Source organism: Phlebotomus argentipes, unplaced genomic scaffold, assembly GCF_947086385.1.
Source record: "Phlebotomus argentipes unplaced genomic scaffold, Phlebotomus argentipes genome assembly scaffold_18, whole genome shotgun sequence".
NCBI classification, from domain to species: domain Eukaryota; kingdom Metazoa; phylum Arthropoda; class Insecta; order Diptera; family Psychodidae; genus Phlebotomus; species Phlebotomus argentipes.
The window spans coordinates 5,196,796-5,219,830 of NW_026776177.1; the positions used below are offsets into that span (position 1 = coordinate 5,196,796).

A 23,035-nucleotide genomic window follows, 5' to 3' on the forward strand; every position below is an offset into this window, starting at 1 on the left:
AGAGTTTGTTGACACTTCTCATGAAAATTCAGACAAAATAACGGACAATCGGGACGCTTGATGCGCGCCTCGGGAAAAATCAATCAAGTAAACCGTCCTAATTAAACATGAAATCAACCGTTTGTCTTGACTCCTCAATTTCTCATCCTTTCTGATCTGGTTTTTGGGATGCAAGGGAAGGAGAGAGAGAGATGAAAAAAACATGGTTCGGTAGCGGGAAAATGGAACTGTTTGTGTTTCCCATTAATAAAATTGACAGAACTCACGGTGATCTCGCGGTGGGGCCGTGAAGAAGTGCAGCCGACGAGAGAAAAATATGTCCTTAAACGGAAATTGTTTATGTTTCATCCGTTGGTGGATTGAAAAAAAATACCAACACGTGTTTTATTTCTTCAAACATGAGCGAGAAAGCGCTTGTATAATTGGGGATCAGATTTCACACACAAATCTCATCTTCTACCATCCCAACTCTAGAACTTCTCTCGTTTTGTCCACGTGTGTATGTGAGTGTGCCGGAGAATTGGCACATTTAACCCCATCCCATTCACCTCCCCATCGAAAGTGTCGCAGAACTATAAAAATATTACGGAAAAGAGAGAGGGTGGATTTTGTGTGTGGCATCAAACACTAAAAATACAGCCATAAAAGCGATAAATTGTAAAGTGAAATGGGAATCGATGGGGGTTGTGACACTTTCGATGCTTAAAATCAATTTCCAGGCTCTCCTTTCTTCTTGCGGGCGCCCCCAAAACTCACCCTTTTTGACCTGGGCTCCTGGGCAAAAATAAGACGTCAGCGACACACACACACTCTGGTCGGGGAAGAAATTTGTCGTAAAATGGCAAAAGTTGTGCCACAAATTCCCAATTTTCCACATTCACCATGATTTCTCCTGAAACTTGGACACCATCACGGCGGGGGTGGTTTAATCTCGAAGCGAGTATAGATAAATGTTGGAAAAGTCAAACAAATTGTCAATTTCAATACATTATAGTTGGAATTTTTTAGCCATTTATGGCACTTTTCCCAGGGGAAAATGGAGCTTTTACTGATTTCGCAATATTATGTACCTAGAGAACTACGTTATGATTAACCCCTTGAACCAAATACATACTTTAGAGAACTTTTCACTCTGAAAACTCTGACGCAAAGTGCGTGAATATATTCATGCCGTGCAAAATTTATTCTTCAGCAATCGTTTTATAAATTTTTCATTCAGTCCAACTTTCCCGTAATTTTCCCGCGAATGTCCCAAAGCTGGAGGAGAAAGAGGAGATTAGCTCTGGGCGAGAGTGGGAAAGAGAGAGAGAGAGAGAGAAGTCTGCAGGTGTCCAAATTCGACGGTTTCCAAATTCAATTTCTAATGCGTCAGCATTTGAAATGATGCATAATTAATTCGCAGGATGGTTTTTCCACTCTGGCGGCCACTTTTGCCATTGGGTCCACGAGGAAAAGTTGTGCTCAGAGCGCTGAATGAGTCACTTTCGCTAGTATCGATTTTTCCAGTCACCCCCTGGTGTATTGGTATTAGTTGATTTTCGTACACAATTTCCTTGCCATAGAGCGGCGTCCTATGTACGAATCCGCCATGGGTACATAAGACACTCTCTCTCTTCTCCTATGTGCCATATAATTCACTCAACTTTTTAACTACACACTCTCGATGGTGCTTCGGTGGAGATAAAATGCTGAAGACTCCGCCATGGGTTGGCAAAGCCTGCATGCGGACGCATTTTCCCTCCCAGGATTCTCCCTGGGCTTTTATGTACAGTGCCAGAGAGTTTCTCTCTCTTCTGCACGGAATTCTTGCAGTGAAAGTTTGATTGATTCCATAGGTGAAGGCAGAGAGGCGGTCTCTTGGGTGGGTTGTGCAGAGGGTGAAGGATTCTTCCTGTCATTTTGGGAAGAAACACCACCATGCAAATCATCCCTCAATTTAAAACAATTCCGCTGACCTACTCTCTGCAAATGTGGGTTGCACCCCACTGATTTCGCTCCCCAATCGGCCACTTTCTCTTTCATTCCACCCTTGAGGAGGGCGCCCGTCCACCTTTCGCCCCCGTAATTGCATTTTCGTACGCATTTTCCGCCCCTCGCCACACAACATTTGCCGACGTTGGCACTTTGCGGACAAGCTTTGGACCAGAGAGAGATGAGAGGGAGGAAATTGCTCAGCGATTGGACACAGATTTGAGGAATTGTGGGGAATTATCGATTACAGAATCATCAGTGTCCAATTTATGGAGAAGATGATTGCTGTGAAAGAAATGATTTGCGAGCTCTCGCAATTGCAATTCTCATGCCGATGTTTTGTAGAGAGAAAGTCGCAGGACGACAAATACATGGGAATATAAAATCAATACTTTCCACCATTGCTGCTTACGCCACTCTGTATTATGCTGCTTTTTCCACTGCATTTTGCTATGTACGACGCACATAGTGAATTATATGCTCGCCACCCTATTTTATGCTGGAAATATCCGCCATTGCGCGTAGCATCGCATTACAACCACGTACGCACTTCTATGTACATGCCAGGGATACGCTGAGGAATATTGCCATCCTGACCACTTTGATTGCCGCACAGAGAGGAATCCAGGCGATTTGAGGGGTTGTGCGGATGTGGAGGATTAGCAGCATTTTGGCTTTCAATGTGCACACAATTCGAATGAAAGCATCGTGAAAATCGATTTTTCTACACTACTTTATCAGCTTAAAATCACAGGGTTGTTTTTTTGTCCAAGATACAGAATTGTTTTATACGAAAGGATGCAACACTGAAAGACAATAGTAAAGGATTCCATACTGAATTCGATCGTTAATTAACGAGAGAGAGAGAGAGCGAATAAAAGTCGTCATAATTCTACGATTTTCAACTATGGAAGCCCATTAATTTTCCGGTCTTAACGAGAAAGTCTTGTGTTGTTCATGAAAAACCATTAACTTTTGTCCAAAACATCCCCGATTTCTCATACTTCCAGTAAAAATACTCCATGTCTGACCCTCGCATTGATCCCGATGCCTTGTCCAATAAATTATAGGCTCTCATTGTGATGCACATGGACATTTTGGGAGGGTTGATTTTGCACGTGAACAGAGAGAATGAGAGAGCTTTTGTGCACTTCAGCCAATGCATGAGTTTTTGATTAAATTCTCCGGCTTGTTGTGAGTTTGCTTTTGAAGAGTTTTCCACATGCTAAATGGAATTAACAATATATATGAACAAACATGACATTGCTATGGAGAGAGAGAGCAGAATATATCCTCCCTCTTTTTACCTTTTACCTTTGCGTATAGCATCAATAGCAGTTTCTCCTCTCTTGAGTTTTTAATTAAATTTTTATTCAATGCACTCAAATAAATAGAACGGGTGAAGCTTGAGGAAGGATGAGAGGACATTTCTGCGTCTCTATGTATAAAATGTATCCCATACGCATATCCAATTACGCGTACACTGATTCGATTAAAATTTAATTAAATTTTCAAGCTCACTCACATCATTCTCGAGTGATTGTTGGAGAGTGAAAGAGCCAAGGGGGAGAGGGTGGCAGAGATGGGGAGGAATGGGGGGCGGCACGAGGAGAATTAACAATGGCATTACATAAAGTTTCCTCGGCACTGCTCTCTCTGTGAGTATAACGAAATTAATAATAGTAATAGAGTGAGTCAATTGGAGTAATTTTCAAGGAGGAGAAACAGGAAGTTGATATTCCGAAGAATGTAGAAAGGAATTGCGTAAATATAATTTTAATCGATGTGAAAGGATCTTAATGTCCTGCTGGCACGAGTCGTATGCGATTCGACCATTTTCCCCGATGGGCGATATCGCTCTTTTTCTCTCTCTCTCTGCTCACCCAAGAAAGCCACAGAGAGAGGGAGAAAGAGAGGAGGAAGAACAAGGAAAAAAGAGGCCCGGGGAGGAGGAAAATAAAAATAAAATGTCCTCAATGCATAAATTTTTTTTCATTGTTTTTCTCCTTGCTTTTTCCACTCTCAGTGTGTAGTTTCCTGTGGTGTTTTCGAGAAAATATCTCCTGCTATCCCGCAATGTTTTCTATCTGAGCCATCAGGAAAATGCGTAAATAGTTATTAAATCGATTCCTTTTCATGAAATATACATACATACGCCCGAGGGAGATTTTCAGGGGTGAGCTTTCAAAGCACACATTAAAAGGCTCTCACTCTCTCTCACCCCGCGCAACCCCCGCGCCCGGGGGCGAACAAATACGGCACTCTTGGTCAGTGAATTGCTTCTCAATTATTTATCTGGCTGTAAAATATTCTCTCTGAATAAGTTGCTTTGCTTGGACACTGCTTTAGAGGGTTGGTTATTATTGCGTCTAACCACTTTCGACTGAACTTTAATGCGTGTGTGTGTGAAGATAAATTTTATGCAGATGGACTGCTGAGTGTAGGTAAAATGGATTTCACACTTGCCCTCCTACGCGTAATTAATCCCCATCCTGTTAGTGGGTGTATTTTTTTCTCTCCTCCCTTCGGGCAAAACAGCGCGCGGGCAAAGTTAATTTAATGTGAGAAAGACGGCATTTGCGCCGAAGTTTGCTGGAAAATATAGTTCCATTTTTGCCCAATGCACACAGGCCCGGTGAAGGGAAATGTGAAATAATGGTCCGATTAGATGGAAAATTATGTGAGTTCGAAGATTAATTACGGTTGAACATCTGGCCGAATTGCTCAGTGACTGGCCACTTTGGGATTTGAGACACGTGTTGTAATATTTCACCCATTATTTTACACACACTCACACACCTTCTGAGGAAAACCACCCTCCCCCCCAACCCATGTGCGCCGCCTCGGCTTAAACATCCAGTGCAGAAGAGTGATTTTCCGATTGGAAAAATCCCTCAGCGTGCGGAGGAAGTTGAGTGGAAATCCGGGGCAATTGTTTACGCGCCGTGTGCAATCTGGGCTCCGTTTATGACTCTCCACAACCCTCCGTTTGGGGGGTGATTTTATTGGGAGTCTGTGCCGGGGCGGAGATGGTACATAAAGACGCGCCCAGACATCCGAACCTGACCCAACTTGCATGTCTTGCCACCCAAAAAATTTTTATACCCCCGTGCAGGCGGCGTGTCGCACGTCAGAGATCCGTCTTCATCCTTTTTTTTTCTCCTTGCCTCTCCTTCGAGACCATAAAATTTATGTACAGCTCTCCCTCGGGCGGGTTTTCCGCCCTGGGGGCGAGTTTTGTCTGTGTCTTCCGGAGGGGTGGCGAGTGGGACCCTCACACAACCCTTATCAACGCCATTTACACCCAGCAAATAACGTCGTCACTGTCGTCTTCATGAGCCGCCCCCCAAACCAGGCCATTCGGGGAGGGTGGCTCGCTCCCCACATAAGAATGTTGACATCATCATTCGACAAATGAAGCTTTGACTCAGTGTCAGATGGATTTTAGATAGCGTGTGTTGTTGTGGAGCTTTAAAATCTTGACAATGCTATCAAAGCTCCGAGAAAAGTCCGCAATTTTCCCATCATTTATCTCTTGCGGGTGGGAAGGGTGCACTTTTGCGGGGCGTTGCGGGATCCACACGCGCCCCTACAATTCGCTAGGCATTGTTCTCAGGATTGGATTGTATTTCTGCCCGGGGGAGGATGTGAAGGCGTTAATGTGTAAATAGGGGGTGACTGACAAGGGGGTTAGTCGGCGTCTAAGTGGTGTCACATTGAGGTAGGCACCTGGAATCTCTCCCCACACGCGGAAGGGCGCATTTTGGCCACTCTCACGTGGTGACAGAATCGCAGAGTGATGATTGAGAAATTAGGGGTGCTTCTTATGGGCCAAAGTCAAACCCCTCAAAGTCACACCGCACATCAATTGAGTTGTTGATCCACTGCAGGTGCCCCGGCTTCTCCCAACCCTTTTCCGCACACACACCCTGGGAAAAGATGTGGTTTCTTTGGGGGAAATTGCTCGCGCGAGGGTCGCGCAATTGGAAATGCATTCAAAAGCGGGCTTCTTGGCGGGGTTTTCTCTCTGGCTCTCTGAGGAGGGTGATTACTTCCAGGGGTTGAAATCACCTGACAATTTGTTTATCAGCGCGCCACACCTGTTACTCAATTGCGGATCCATCCTTTGCACGCAAAATCCGCCACGCGAGCAGTCCATTGATGTGAGACCACAAATTGGGGCCCCACCAATTTGCATACGCGATGGGGTGAGTGTGTGGCGAAGAGAGGCGGGAAGATGGGATCAAAATAAAAACGGAAAAAGTGCACGCGGGGTGAATGGCTATTTCTGCCTCGATGGCGTCACGTAAAAAACCGTCTGCGCGATGTCTAGGTCAACTGTGGGTGCTCCCAAAATACCCAGTCGCTCCTCAGGTGGATCAATTCGTGGGGTATTTTCGGCGGTCGCCGGCGTTTCGTCCGACATCCTCAAGTTCATCATCACGAACTCTCCTAATGGAGCTCCACACCGGTGCCACTTTATTGTCTCGTTGACGTGCTCCCCTGGGGAATGGGGGGCGGAGGGCTCGAAATGGCAGAGACATGGCGAACATTACCATGCTCTCTCTGTGCTCACTCTCCAGACGCCCAGGAAGTTGTAAAAACATCCGAAGGAAAAGACGGAGAAACCACCCCGATGATGGAGCTCTGGGGTTAACCTTCAGACCCATCAAATATGTATAAGAATCCCCTCCGAATCTGGGGTGCTCTCGCCCCACACCCACACACAGTGGATTCCTCTGTGGCATATTGATAACAACAGACACAACAAACAAACGGATGAGAGTGGAAATATCTCCGGGGGGAGAGATTCTCTCAATTGTGGCGTGTCTGAGGCATTTTTCATGTGGGGATTCCGAAAAGGGAGGGCTCCATGTGGCGCCCTGATGTGGATTTATGAGCCGCCGAGTCACCCCACCGTGGATGAGTAAGCTTTTATTTGACGCTCTCCGGACGAGGCGGGCTTTGTTGCCGCGCCATCCGTCTCAATATCAGCTGTTTATGATGATACCGTCTTATCCGCCACACCAGCCCAGATGCGTGAGGGAGATTTTGGGATGCGTGTGTGTGGCCAAAACAGAACTAACCTCTGCCAACAGTAACCGCAAGATATGCCACGGGGGCCCTTCGTGGCCTCTGTCTCCCATGCCGCTCAATCCTGGCCGCGTTCGTGGTCAGATGGACACGCACCTTTCTTCAGAGATCCGTTAAGCTTAATGGGTCTTTCCACTTAATGGGGGCTTTGCCCGTGTACTTGAGAATTTGTCTATGAGAGTCCAAACACCCAAATTAAATGTAAAAGTGTGTGATTTCTTTGTAAATATTGACTATTGTGTTCCCTGAAAGGGTGGTTATTGTTGTGACTGGAAGAGAAAGTAGAGCTTCTGATGCATTTGCGGTTCATCTGGAGGCGATATGAGGTGGTGTGGGGGTTGTTGTGGTCACAGACCTCGCTCTATCTATCCCAAATTAGGTTTCCCAAGGGCTTAAGGGCCTGGCGGGTGGCCCGAATACTGCGGAGGGTGGCAAATGACGGATCTCCTCATCCTCAGTCAGCTCTCAGCGAAATACCAAAAATGGGGGAGAGAGTGAGGCAAATGGATGCGAGGGGTTGGTATTTTGGGGCAATATCAGACAAAACATGGGATTTAATGAATTTATTAAGACGCACAGACGTGGATTTCCGGGGTCGTCTAGACGCTCATTCATGATGGGTGGCGTTTATTCAAAATGTGCCTCACGGGGGTGGCTGCGGAAAAGTATGATGAAAATTCTCTCCTCATTGGCGCCGTGGCTCCCCACAAATGCTTTCTCCCTCTCTCTCGCTCGCTCTCACCCCAAAAGCACACACTGAACTTAACCTACATACCCAATTTTCCACTTTTGCCGCGCGCACTCTTTCGGCCCAAAAATTTGTCTGCCGCCCCCATACCAATATGAATCTGTTTCCCATTTGATGGCTTTCGTGTGACTTGACACACAATTTTCTCCGAACCATCAACATTGGCTGGAGTGGATTCTCTATAAATAAATCGCTCAGTGTCTCAAACTCTCATCTGGTGCGCGCCGCCGCCTCCCCAGCGAAGAACTCCCACGAACACTTCGCCGTAAATTCATGGAAATTGGTAAATTACAATTTCATGTTGCGGAACTTGGCGTGAGGTGTGTGTGCGTGTTGAGTGGGGAAAAGAAAGCTCTTGAAAAGTTTGTCACAACGCCCCGACGATGGGTGAGAATTGTCTCACATTGTCTGGCCCTTAAAGCTTGTAAATTGGGACTTTTTTTCACCCCCAGATGAGCTCGTGAGATTAATTATGAGCTTTATTGTCGTGATAAGGAACATAATGAGTGTTGTATTTTAATTTCGATAATGTGACTGTTAAAACTGGGGTTTTAACCCATTGTCGCTGGGCGGGAAATGTGTCGTTTTCCACGAGTTAAGCATTTGGTACAACTCATCTGGAGATGAGGACATATGTCGTTGGCATGAAATAATGGCAAAAAGCGGAAAGGAAGCGAGAGATTTGGGTGACTTGAGCATTTGCGATAAATCCCCAAGACACTTCATATGTTGTTTTATTGTGAATTTAATGAGTGAATTTTGTGTGTGTGAAGTGAAGGGAAGATAAGGATATACAGCTTCACTGTTGCGGGCGCGCACTAGTGAAATATTTTTCCATCTTTCTGGGAATTTGTCTGTCGAAAATCCTGCATGAAAAAGCCATCCAAGTGTCAATGACACTTTGAGACCAAATAAGGTATTTTTGAGGACAGAAAATCGTGTCAGTTTTCAGGCATGACGCGAGCGTCTGGAAACGGGAGACATGCAGATGAGAATCGTCTGAAAATAATCTAAACATCCGCTGTCTCCGAACCCCCCGAGACTTGCCATAAGATCTGCGATATTGTGGCCAGGTGTCCTCGGGTGAAAATCGCATTTACAGCCTCGATAAATCCTCAATTTGATTCACACCCGATGGGATTTTTTTCTCCGAGTCTTTTCTCAAGAGCTGAAAAGGAAAGGAGAAAAAAATCCCGCCAAAACCCAAAATCCGTGCATTTGAGAGAATATATATGTAGAGAATATGTTTGTTATTTCTATTGCTGAGACTTTTCTCTGCGTCTCTCTCAATGTTCATCTCCCGAAAAATTGTCACCATCTGCCAGTGGATTTCCATGCAGCCCAAATCCCACCATGTGTGGAGTGTGACAAAAATAGAAGATGAAAAACCCCCGAAATATGGCCATACAAGGTAAATTTGTGGCACGTTCCAAAGGCGGCAGTTGCAGTCGAATTTCCACCCTTCACTCGACTCTCTCTGGCGCGATGGTCGATCTTTGGAGCACCTCGAGACATCTGGCGGTTGGTAGAGGTGACGCGTGGAAGCTTTTCTCCCTAAGTGAAGCTCAAAACCAACCACACACATGCTGACGAAAGTCCGTTGCAACGCGCAAAGCCTCTGCGAAATGCGTCTGAAGCCATGGCGGCTGTTTTTCAAGAGTTCAATGCTCCACGCATTGGATGCGGGCAAAGCTCATGGCTACTTATGAATCAATATATAGTTGCAAAAGTAGGGAAAAACTATCATAAATTTCCACACACTTTTGTCAATGATGATGCCAAGATTTTGCTGGCAAGAGAGACATTCTCTCAAGTGCTCATATTTGGAATATATGTTGTGTTTTAATCAGCATAAGACAAACTGTTTTCAGACAGACTTGCAAATATTGTAAGTCATGGTGTTTATGACAGTTTCCTCACCCTTGGCTCTCTCTGTTTACATTGCAGCTCATCTATGGCGCAGATGGGACTCTTATTAGGGGCGAATCCCGACGAGGACGCGGCAAGGGCAGAGGCGGAAGCTCAAACCGATCGGTAAGTGGCATTTTTTTTCTTATGCACACTGAAATGACACAATGATTTCTCATATATGCAAAGAAGAAATTCACCATCTTCCTAAGCGATGTGAATAGTTTAAAAGTGCTGAAAGCAGACGCAGATGAAGATTTATCGAGTCAATTACTCGCTTCGGGGCTCTCAGAAGATATCCAGGAGTAGCAGTTAGGAATATTGCGATAATTTACGATGACGATATAATTTTCAATATCATATACGGAAAATTATTCAATTTAGCGCGAAGGAAAGTTGCTGAATTTATGAATATCCCTCCCTGTGTGTCTAATTAATTCTCTCTCTCGCTCTTTCTCTCTTTTGGCGTAGAGAATTTAATGAGTGTGAAACACTTTTGCACATTTTTGCCAATTATTCGTACCTGTGAATCCACTCGATGGCAATAAAGGCGCAAATATCACCTCTGGTGGCTTTTCCCGGGCCACCCTGACTCTATTGTGCACTTTGGGGTGAACTTTCGTCCATTGTGTGCGAAGAGAGATTGTAATGAAAATTTTCTTAATTTATTGCTCCCAATGTGAAGCCGTGCTTTCGCTGCAGTCCTTCGTTCGTGCTGAAACGCAGTGGCGTCTCGATTTTCAATCCGACGAAAGTCAAAATTGTCCTTTTACAGGAGAGAAAGTTGCAAATTTTGCAAAGTTTTGGACTAAAATATGGTAAATTTAATTGAAAAATCGAGAATATTATTTTTCAAAGTTAATTTTTAAGTACATTTGTTGCAAATAAGTCGTAAAAATCAACTTTTCGTATTCTAAACGAACTTTTATTTAAAGTTTTTGAGTGAAAAATTCAAAAATATGACAAATAATAATGAAAATTCATTCAAAGACTGATAAGATTTTAGGAAAATCTGAATTTCATATGTTTATTAAAGAGGCGTTTTATGCATTTGACTGCAATTCAAGATCAAATAAATGTGCGAAATAGAATTTGAGAAAATCATAGAATCAGTAATGATTTTTATCATAGAATTTTGTTAAATACAATGTCAGCAAATCACAGTTTACTCGTAATTTTGAATCCCATTGATAGTTCCTACGCCACTGGCTGATAAGCAATGATGGGGGTGAGAATTAATGGTGCCCTGAAACCTCTGAAACTGACTGAATTGTCCTCTTCATTGGTGTACGAATTAATCCATGACATAGAAATCCAGTTTAGAAAGTTTTGCCAGCGCGAGAATCGGCGGGAAGATAAGAGATTTGGTGCATAAATTAAATTACACAATCAAAATTTCATCTTGCGAATGCATGAAGCGAGAAAAAAGCTCGTCAGATTTTGATTAAATTCCAAAATTAGCCATTTGGCAGCAAAATGCGGGCGTCGCGACGTGGCAAAGTGGCCCCATGAGAATGCCACCCACTCAATTCGCTGGGATTTTAATTTGCCCCAGCAATTTACTGCCATCAAATTGCGAATTGCCAACATATTTTCTTGGCATTCTCAAGAGTGATCCCCACGCGGACTCGTGCGCAGAGTTCACCTTTTTCTCATCAACTTTCCCGCTTTTTTCGTGCCCTGCCTCTTTCATGCTCCCTCCAGAGACGCGCCCCATCAATGCATTCGGCGACTTGTGCGCCTTCTTTCGGCTGCAAAAAAATTCTCCCGAGGAATTGCGAGCGAAGATGAGCTGAAAAATTGATGTAAATTGCTGTGCGAGACGAGAATCTCGCAACTGCACACGCACTTTGGGCACTGCAATTCACCATTCTGTGGGTTGATATGGGAACCATTTCCATAGCGCTCAGGCTGGCGATATGTGTTGTTGTGGATATTAATTTGACTTTTGCGAATGAGAGGGAATAATTAAATTTGTCTGCTTGGGACAATTTATAGTTTTCGCCGCACTTCTTTGTGCGACTTTTTCCCAAGACACGCTGTCTCATTGGGAATTCTGCGAAAAAGAGGAGGAATTTTTGCATTAGAAATGACTGCGAGCGATAAATTGGCGCCAGTTTTTTCTTGCCAATATATATTGTCCATGAATCACCATTTGGGCTGAAATCTGCGCGCGGTCGAGAGAGATAGGATATCGGCTGGAGCTTCTTCGGGTCGCACATGAAGAAGAGGAGCGGCTTGGGTGCAATAAAAAAGGTAGACCGCGACCTATCCCAAGACCCGAGTGTCTTCCGTGGTGGATCAATTGCAGAGGCAGTGCGAGAGAGAGAGAGAAGGAGAAGAAGGCTCACAGGAACCCTCCTCAATGATGGGTGATATAAAACAGAGAAATAAAAGTGCGGAGGAAATTCGCACACATTTATTGCACGCGCGTCGCCGACAGAAAACATCTGTGCTGTGGCAAGATGAAGAGTTTCACTTTTTATATACTCAGCCACACAACAATTCCCCACGATGCTCCCGCTCCGCGTCACAATACCCAAAATCACCCAGGGAAATGTTTGTCGGTTTGTGTCTCTCCTCGGCTCACATCACCATCTTTCATCCTCGCCGTGATTTCATCCTTTTCGCCACCTTCCGCCTCGGTTGGCAGAGTGAAAAGGACCGTTTTTGTGGAAACAAACGCGAAAAGGTAGTTTGCAACTGGATATAAAGGGGAAGGATTAACCAAGGGGAAGATAATACAGACAATTCAGTGGAAGTGTTCAAAAACTTATAATATTCATTTCTTGAGTGCTTCTTTTACTGATAAACTATCCCATTTCTGTGGATTTCTTACGTAGGAAGAATCATAAAAATACTTTTCGAGGTTATGTGACGATTCAATTCTTGTGCTGAAGTCGGAAAGATCGCAAATTATTGGCATAATAAGGCATTTAGAGGCAATAAACATTGTTATTTTGATCCTTTGAGGACAAGAAACACTTCAAATTGTGTTAGAATTAAACGTAACCTCAAAAATAATCATTTGGATCTGGAAAATGGTTATTTAGAAATCTTTCTAAGCGACTTTGGCACTGAATCAGCAATTATGAATTCAATGACAAAGCAATAACAGATGATTCTGTAATCCAGAAAGCTTCCAACGAAAGTCTTTCAAAATCTCCTGGCAATATTTTTAGGTTATGATCAAAAAGACACGTCAAAAAGCGATTTTAAATGGATTCTTGCAGAAATATTGGATGAAAACTGAAAAGATTCAATAACCTGGCGCACATTTAGTACAATTCATTGACTTCACTGACTTCGGAATGTATTCCAAAACGGCGGACTTATCCAATCAGTCCACCGATGATTCTCTCTTCTTTCATTCAGTGGCTGTTTGTGTTCACAGCAGCACGTATTTATTACATAATGTACTTATTGGAACGCGCAGTCCCTGGAGAGTGTGTCGGGTGTCTTATGAATATTATGTGGGGCTGATTTGGTTTGTTTATTGCCAACACTGGGCCACGGCGGGGTTCACAAGTTCAGGTGCACAAGTCTTCCGCATGCGATGCCTCGGGAGATTCCGGGCGTGCGGTGGATTTGAGATATGCCACGCGGATTCCATCTTCATGTCTCTCAGCGGGAAATTCAATGAATGAGGCAGCGAGATTCCTCGTTTGATGTCTCACTCCACGGCGATGGTTCTTGAGTTGTGTCTCATTAGTGACACGGGCAGGTGATTTATGCCCGCGCCAATTCCAGACGTTCCACATCTCAGCTGATTTTGTCAAATTTCACTTTTTCCCGTCTCTCTTCTAATGACAGTCACGTATTCTATTTATCTGCGTCAATTAAAGGGAGTCATTCTATAATGAATTCCACACCGAACTCTGAGATGGAATTCTAATTGTCTGCAGAAAGAGGGATGGGAAAAAAAGAAGAAAGAAGAACTCCAGCCAAGGAAATTGTGCGATCATTTCCGTTCGCGACTTTTCCTCTGGCGCGCAACTAATATAATCGTATAAATCATTTAGTCCTGGCGGTGGATGCTGTTAACGTGTACCCATAAATTGCGTTATTAGGAGTTATGGGGTGGTTCGTGTGTGTCTGAGTTGGGGAAATAATAAATTTTGGATTTTTGTATTGATTTCTGCGCAGTGCGCTCATGAGTCGATTCTGCCGTCGGCCGCCTTCGGGGTCCTTTTCTGAAGGTACAAACACACACACCATTGGCGAAGGGCCGTTGGAGTTGGGAGGCATCCTGGGCGGCTGTCTCAGTGGCGTAGTGATTGCTGGGGGGCGCTGAAGATGTTCCTGGGGAATTTCTGGACAATTAATGCTTCACTACGGCACTGGAGCCTGAAAAGTGCGCGCTTGGCGCGCTCGGTGTGGTTGAGCATCTGACGATGGGAGGAGAAGTTGCAGATATTGCTCTCTAATTAATTCTCCGTGTGCAATTATCGGAATTGCCTCAACTATCGCCTTATCATTATATCTGACCAGATCACGTTAAATTGCCTGCGAGTTTCCTTGGCAATGAGACTCGGGAAAATTTCGCGCGCGCGGGAAAATTGCCACCCCCAGGGATAATTTTCGTGGCGCTAATGAGCCCTTTTTACCACCACACAACACTCAGCCAGTTGGCCACCCTTTCGGGTAAAAAATAAGGAAGGGGGCGAGCAAATTGCCTTTGCAGAGAGTGCATAAAAGGCAGTGCGAGAGGTTTGAGGCGAGAGCTGAAATGGGGATAAAAAAGGAAACAATGGATGTAGTACGCTGAAAAAACCGGTAACAACTATGGCTATATAGCAGAGAATAGTTGGGAGGATGGCGAGCAAAAAGACGAAAAAGAGAGTCTGGAGAGGAAATGCGAAAAGCAAAAGCAAGACATAGAGTGTGATAATATAGTGGAAAAGCCAGAAAGGTATGGAAGACGACCCCGAACTTGTTTCCAACCTAAGATCAAAATAATGACGGTAATGATTATTTATGTGCACAAAATTCCCATGTTCATAAATAAAACTCCAACATCAGAGAGAGAGAGAGAGAGAGGTTGTTTTGGGGCGACAGTAATTTTTCAGCAGGACGAAACGTTGCATTGGTAAAAGTGCAGCTCATCAGACGAATTGTGTGTGACATTCTTCTTATGGGTTTTGTGGTGAAAATTATCAACTTTTCTTGAGAAATGTGGCGTGTGATCTCAACTATAAGGAAGATGAGAGCAAAAGGAATTTTAAAATTGCTTCTCAAACGGGTTTTTTCTCCCAACAATCGCATTGTTGCAGCCTTGAAGAATGGGATGGAGAGGAAACTCCTCAAATCTGCATAGTTCGCGGGTTCAAGGTTGACTCATGCACACTGGCAATATTCTGCGATATCGCGAGCACTCCTCCTTCGTCTGATACTTGAGCGATAGCGACTCTAATGGCTTGAGTCATAAATTGCCTCTTCGCGAAAGATACTGCGCGATTCTGGGAAGGGGTTGTATTTGCACTCTTTATGGACGCAATCTGTGGGAAAAGTAGCTTACATTGTTCTATAAACCACTTTTGCATTGAATAAATAATGCAATTATCAATTTTTTTCAACACTTGTGCAATTGGTTTCCTTCAGAGTGTTCATTTCAGTTGATTGATGGTGTGTGGTTGATGATTAAAATAACTCGCATTTGCATCCTATCAATTTAATACGGATCCCTTTGAGCTGCAAGGGCGACGCCTGGTGCTCATGTGGGGTAATGTGTGGGAAGGCCGAGGGGATTTCCCAGGGGTGTCTCATTGCCTCAATCGGTCCATTGTTGGATGCTGGCGACGCACAAAGGGAGTCTCGAGCAGAAGCCCCAATGCCTAGGACTCATGGCGATAGCACGAGAAATTTCCATTGTGCGGCATCACACAAAAACCCTTTGACTTATTGGACTTCTCCGGTTAATAAAGTGAATTATTATATTCACTTTGGGTGAGCACACATGTCTTTGGGTGTGCTTGACCCGAGCCAAATAGCTTGTGCAACTCCCCATTCATTAGGTGCACTCTGGCAATATGGCCAGGAGCTCCTTTGCTGCACCACAAACTCCGCCTGAACAATGGGCTTTCAGAAGCGACCGAGAGCCACCCACTGTGATATTAAATTAAGAAACAATAACACGTCAAACTTGGCAAATTATCAAGAGCCCAGGCAAAGAGAGTCTGAGAAGGAGGATCGATACTAGGAAAATTGTTCGCAGAACTTGAGCTGAAAGCTTCCTCGTGCAGAAGTGCCAAAATAGGAGTGTAATTAAATTGCACAGTTGAGTTCAGGCTGATTATATTGATCAGTTTTGCGAGAAACGACTGATGCAAATGACATTTCGAGGCTTTTCTTTTCTACTAAAAGAAAAAGACATTCAATCTCTCGACAATGTCGAATTTAATGAGGATATTTTCAATTTATATTCTCAGACAATCAATCATCTCTGGGTTTAAATAAAAGAACAAGATTGGCGCGCTTTTGTGTGTTTGAACATGAAACATTTGCATGCCGAAGGATTTAGCGTTTTTCACAAGAACCAGTAATAATAACACATGCGATTGAGTTCAAAGGAGTGTAAATAAATATTGAGAAAATTTGCAAATGCATTTAAAATAATTTACAATCTCTTTTTACGACTGTTGAAATGACGCTTCGTGTGAAAGTATTTTCAACAAGAGAGGGAGAGAAATCGCCAGCATCGTTAACATTCTTAGCATTATTTTGCATAATTACTAAGAAAGTAGCGCTAAGAGTATTTGAAGAAAGACAATAAAAAACACACTAATAAATAAAGAAATCGCCGTTGTTGTTTGCCAAAATATATAAGAAAAAAAGCAAGACAAACTGAAAATCTCGTGTGTCTTCTTTTTAAGGGATACTAAAATAAGAAGAGCGCGAAATCGCTGAAAATATTTTCAATGCGTCTGGAGATCGCGTAAGTTCTTTCATGTAACGCTCGCCTTGGCAAATGGAATATTTTATAGGGCATTATTTATGCGAAAGAAATTCAACAATGCGAAAAAATGGCAAAAATTTAAACGAACACAAAAGCCATTGGGTGGCTTTTTTGTACATATATTTTTGTTTTGCTGCGCGATGCCAAAAGGTTCTTTTGTTGGGAATGTCTCTTGATGGTTCTTTTTTCGCGTTCCTCCATTGGAGAGGCGCTTTTTGCTCGTGGCTGTTCTGCAAGTGCTCGCGCGGATTCTGGGCATTGTTTCCAGCGCGTTGTTTTGGGAAAGGGAAGTTCGCGAAAGTTCGCCACGATCGTAAATTTCAATTTTTATTATTTTTAATTTCCTCCCAAAAGGGTTTTTCGCGCGTTATTTTCCCGCACTTTTTTGCTGCCAACAAAAAAACTGGACTGTTTACAAAAAAAACGGAGAAAGAATACATGAAATAGTGAATTTTGCTGCTCTTTTTTCAGTCTGTGGTTATAGTTGCTGTTGTTGTGCTATATTTACCAGAGTCTCCGCAATATTTACTGGGATTTTGCATTTTTTATAATTTAATCTCTCCCTTTTGCGCTATTTCGCTTTCGATTTTAGCTCTCTGGCAGCAGTTTTGTTTTGATTTAATACTCACACTGTTATTACTTGAACCACGATAGCTCGTCTGCCAATGTTCTTGGCATTGCCTCAGCATAGAATTTCTAGTGAACGCGCACACTTTTCCTTTTTTCTTGTACAGTATACAAAACCCAAGAGATTCTCTTAATGGTGTATGTTGGCTTGTTCGTATTTATGTTGAAGCGGAGTCGTATTAAATAATTACATCTGTTTACATGCATTTCTGTCCGCTTGTCCATTTGTTCTTTTGCACTTTGCCATCTCTGTCTCTCTCTCTCTCTCGCTCCTTTCAGAGCTCCTCCACTCGCGAACTACACATAGCAATGCCAGTGATAGTGAGAATGCAATTTCGTTCCACCAGAATCGCGCGTTCGTCCCATTGAGCCAAACAAATGGCAAACAGTCCGCAAAAACAGCCACACAGTGCAAATTAGTCTGACCATAATACACGAGGGAACTTTGTGCACTTTTCACTGTGTTTGCTCTATATTAGTGCGCTTTAAATCCTCTCCTTTCAATCAATTTCATTCAGTGAAATTAATATCACGACTGTGATTCAATTGATGTTGTATTTTGCATGGCATTGAATTAAAGATTATGTGGTTTTAAATTCCAAAATTACTGAAACTACTCGAGCACTTGACTGTGTATGATTTATATAAGTTGTGCCTTTTTGACAGAGCACCAAAGCAATGCGAATATCGCATAAGCCCTGGCAATTAATATTGCACAGAGTATTTAAAATTAAGCACTTTCGACTGTGAGAGCTTTTCAGCGTGTCTCAGGGCACTCCATCAATATTTATGACCTACCCTGTGTCGCTGGATCGCGCGGAATGGGGGTGAAAAATGTAGCGAAATTTCATCGCCGGATATTAAAGTAATTTCACGTTGAAAATGTACTTTAGCGCTCTCTCTCTCTCTCTCTCTCTATCTTAATGACATAAAAGGGAAGTTTTCACTCCCAATAACAAGCTCATTTATCAATCTTAATGCTCCTCTGCACCTTTTCCTTACACACAGGATCGACTTTGACGACAAAGTGGCAACTTTCTTGGTTGGCTAATTGTGAAATTTCAATTAATGTCCCTGCACTTGATCACCCATCGACTGAGCTGGAGTGACATCGAATCACAGGTCCTTGTTTTTGGGGAGCTGGTATTAAATATGTTATAAGAATCGCAAGGAATCATGCTCAGCCACAATGTGTGAAATGCTGCGCCCGTGATATTGGGCGTCGAGCTTTGGACGCTCACAGCATTTTCCATTAAGTAAAATCAATACTGGGAGTCTCTCTTAGATGGTGGAGCTGCTGATATCCTTGCTGGGACTCACCTACACAGACGTGGTCGCGCACCCACCCACATGTGATTTGGGGAGGGACAAGAGGTCCTCCCGGTGCCTATACAAGGAGATGCAGTACATGCTCTGGCTATGCTGTAGATAAATTCTCCCATACAACATACACGCTGCAAAATTGCTCCCCATTTCGTATCTCCTTTCTTCTCTTGCCTCAAACACACACACACACTCACACACGTTCGCCCTCTCGGTCTGGGCAACATGTAATTAATTTTAATTTGCATGCCGTAATTGAACACAGACCAGAATTTATTGAAAAGAGCACAGAGAGCTCTGATAACGCTATATGGTGGCAAATGTATGTTAAAATATGATTAAAAAAAAAGTGAGCACAGGCCAGGAATAGAGCTCTTTTTTGCCTCGTGTCGCTCATCCACCAAAGGAGGAGATGAAAAAAGTACAATTAAATGACTTGCGGATGTGAGAAGAGATGAGATGAATCTCTCCTCTTATTTATTTTACAATTTTCTTGCATTTGCCATAAGCAGAGGGAGAACAGAAGACGCTAAACTGCCATAATAGCGCTGTGATGCCTTTTCTTACAGATTCCTCTCAAGCTCTGTTAATTTTGACGACGTGCTATTATCGCGGAGCTTTTTTTTGTGGATCAAGGCTGTGGACATTAAAAAGTGATGATGGATTTACTCTGAAACTCTTGGGGCTTTAAGAAGCTTCTGTTGATGCAATTTTCACTCGTCAGTTTGAGTGACTCAAATTAATGTGTAAAGTGTGGAGCTTTTGGCAAAAGCTCTGGCGGGCAATGCGGAAGATGAGCGTGTGGTCAGGTGTGGTGTGAAGCAGACGCACAGCGTGCGTGTCTCCCATGACACCCCCGAGGGAGGCATCTCCCGGCTCGTGTCTCGCCAGACTTCTCCAGTCTGGCGCGCGGCGGAGGCCCTGTGGCGTGTGCGCTGTCCTTGTCTTGCGCGACGGCCACCCTCACTTCGCGACACTCCGCGTTTGGCTACGAAAAGCGTGTGAGAGTGTATGCGAAAAGGCCATGAAAGAGAAGAAGACATCACCAAATGGCTGGTTTTGCTCCTCCGCACGGCCACGGAGTCTCTCCCCACTTTTGCGAGCAAAACTCTCCGACTGGTGAGACTCGCCGCCGTTCTGGCCCAGCTCAGTCTTCTCAGAACTTCTCGACCATTGAGACGGTTTTTGTCGCCCAGTTTGAAGAGCCACATTTTCCCCAAAAAAAAAACACACAGTCAGGACTTGCTGACGCTCCCGAACGCACACGGAGAGAGCTTTCCTCAATCACTGCAGCAAAACAGCAAACTTCCACAGCGTGGCCAATTCGCGTGCCTGTGTTGACTTAAGGCGAAGCTCTTGAAAGCCATCGCGCACCGGTTCATTGTTTTTGTCGTGTCCGCGAAGTGATTTGAGTGCAAATCCTCCAGAGAGTATCTTGTGTTGCTAAATAAGAAGCAAGACGCTTGTGCCCAAGGATTTCTCCTCATCTCCAGAGCTCTGGGAGAGTGTTTGGCGTGTTCAACGGCATTTTTGAAGGTTACTCCCATTCACATTTTCTCCATCGCGTACGACACAAAACGTGCAAAACGCCGCAATTCTATGCGGCCTCAGTGTAGGGGATAAAAAATCGATTTTTATGCTAATGCTTGCTTACATGAAAAATGAAAACTTCCCTCCGGGCGATCGCTTTTTTCCGTGCCGCTACGCTGGCTTTTTTTTCGCCGCCCAAAAACAAATTGCATCCAGTCGATTTTTCACCCCCAACTCATCCATCTCTGTCTGCATGAGACAATTGAGTGTCAGTCCTCGAGGGCGCCTTTTGCCACCCCCGTTGGTGCTCCATTCAAATGAGATCCCTCAGAGGAATGCCAACCCCACTTAATCACTTCTTAAAGAGCTCCAGCTCTTATCTGGGCGCCAGTGGGAAGGGAGAAGTCTTCCTTTGAGGGAGTGGGAGAAACTTAAAGCAAGGCAATTAGCGGGAATATTTCTTTCATGCCATTCAGAGGACTGAATTGTGTACTTCATAATCCCAAAGAGCAATTTCTATTGCTTCTCTAGAAGATGCAGAAGAAAGGTTAATTATCAATCATTAACATTTCAATAACAAATTTTCTAGTTCTCATTGAATTTATAAGGAAATATTTATTATTTCATGTGAAAAACATTTCTTCTTCCATTTGAATCTCCTTTGAAAATGTTTTTACGATGATACTTGATGAAGGCGTCGCTTAATAAACCAACATATTTGAATAATTCTTGGAGTTTGAAAATATCTTCAAGTGTTTGAGCAAAAGTTTCTCTCAAATTGAAATCGTGGCTTGAGCTTTAGGCAAATATACATGAAATAATGAGTATCGGATTATATAAACTTTCTGCGATTTTTCATCACTTTCCCTCGGAAAACTCGGGAATTGGTCCCCTTTTATCAGCAAAGCTCAATTGAGTTTTTGAGTGTGAGGGAAACTTTCGCTCCGTATAAATTAGGAGTGATTCTTAATTAAAATCATTCATAAATACTGAAAGAGATGACGTGCACAATTAATATAGATATTCGCAAAAGGAATGTGAGTGTGTGTGTGTGTGTTGGGGCATTTGTGGGAAAGTTATGCAGAAACTTATTTCCTCTCTGCGGTTCTGGCCACCCCCGCGCGAGGCCAAAGGCATGACGACACACCTCCTTTCGGCGAGGAGCTCTTAAATAATAAACTTTGGAACTCATTATATTCCAGCAATCTCCCATTGTATAAGAAAGGGCCGAGAGAGTATAAATTGTGTGTGGTTTTTTTTTATCCCGTGTGCCATTCCTTTTTGCCAATATTCTCCTTTCTTGCGCCTCTTTCGCCTCTTGCGGACTATTATTACTCCGTGTCTGGGACTTGTTCACCCTTTTTTGGCATGCCTCATTATCAATTAATCTTGGCGGAGCCTCTCGTCTTCGGTCGTTTTCGCTTTTGCGAAATACCCATTGGATAATTTATCAATGCTCTCCGGTTCAATCGTGCAATTTATTGATCCGAAAAAAAGCAAAAATCCTCTCACAGATTGGCTGAAAATCCCAAGTTCGCCACTGCAAGAAAATGTTGCGGTTGAACGCATCGCCCATAAGCCTCAATATTGGACCGTCTCCATGTACTTTGGAGAATTCATTGTTCTTGCACTGTACATTTTCTCCCCATATAGCAGTGAGTGTGTGTGTATATGGGAAAAGTTTTATGTGCTCTAGAGAGAATCCCAAAAGGAGGAGAGGAAGTAGCCCTGAGAGAGGAAATTTATGGTTTCTTGATTAAAGTTAAATTGGTAATTTTGACTAGGGGATGCAAGTCTCGCGAAGCTCCACTCGCTCTCGTCTCACTAAATCCAATTTCATCAGCATATTCATGGGAATTTTCTATTGACCCGGAGACTCTCGTGCTGAATTCTCATGTGCAATTCACTTCCTTTTGTTGCACCGTGTCCCATCCGACCTGGGCTATTGATCAGGGGGAGAATGTGGACTCTGTGTATATTGACGGCCCTAAAGGGGGGAAATTGATTCAATTCGCATGTCTCTGGGAGTAGAGAATGACGTTGAGCTTAATTGGAAAGCTCTCTTCGCACTCTATTGTCAGTTTAATCCTTGGTGGATTTTGTCATGTGCCACCATAGAGATAGAGTGAGACAGAGTAAGAGATCAGCATTAAAAGAACATTGCTAAGTGGCCACGAAGCTTAGCTTTCTGTGTGACATATCATAAATTGCTGAAGATCAATTTAACTATTCAGATATCCTTGAGAATAAGCCAGGAAGTTGCATTGAGAATTGTTATGAAAATTATGCAAACTGGAGCTGGAAAAACAACAGCTCATGATTCGCGTGTTAGAGATGTTTTGCTGAGTTGAGAAATTTGTGTATTCGCGGTGGAGAAATTTGGGTATTTTCAGTGTATAATGTTTGGGCACTTTATTTGCAATTATGGAAATTTCGGGGAGGTTTTGTTTAGGTAAACAAAAAGTCCATGGGCATCTCACCTCACCCTCAATCCCCAGGGATTTCTCGTGCTGACTTGTGCAAATACCTGACCTGGGAATTTTGCTCAAGACTTATGGCAGAAAATTTCTCTCACAATTTGCACTGTTGGTCGAAATTTGTGGTGAAAATCACTTAAGAATTGAGTTTTCTGTGGTGGGTTGAGGGAATAAAGTACCAAACAATGCAAAGTTTCATGGTTAAATCCAGAGAGTTGTAGGCAATTGATTGGGTGAGAGAAAAGCCGCCTGGACAGGGAGAAGAAAATTTACATTGAGGACCTAAACTAACATGTCTCGAAACAACAAAGAAAAGGGAGATAATAATATTTTTGCAGCCTGTCCAATCCTACGCAATTGTGTGTCTATGGGTAGCGAAATGGAAATTTGCCAGCAAAATAA

The 23,035-nt window shown here is 43.5% G+C and overlaps 1 protein-coding gene across 3 annotated transcripts in view; it reads left to right on the forward strand.

Moving 5' to 3' along the window:
• The window catches only part of LOC132260271 (methylcytosine dioxygenase TET), a 51,609-nt gene that overhangs the window by 17,438 nt on the left and 11,136 nt on the right, over positions 1 to 23,035 (forward strand). For 2 of the 3 annotated variants that reach the window (XM_059758286.1, XM_059758285.1), the window contains exon 4: positions 9,761 to 9,847. In XM_059758286.1, coding sequence (XP_059614269.1) covers positions 9,761 to 9,847 — 87 coding nt within the window. Of the gene's footprint in view, positions 1 to 9,760; positions 9,848 to 20,033; positions 20,163 to 23,035 lie in introns of those variants that run through there. The other variant, XM_059758287.1, reaches the window with a different exon arrangement.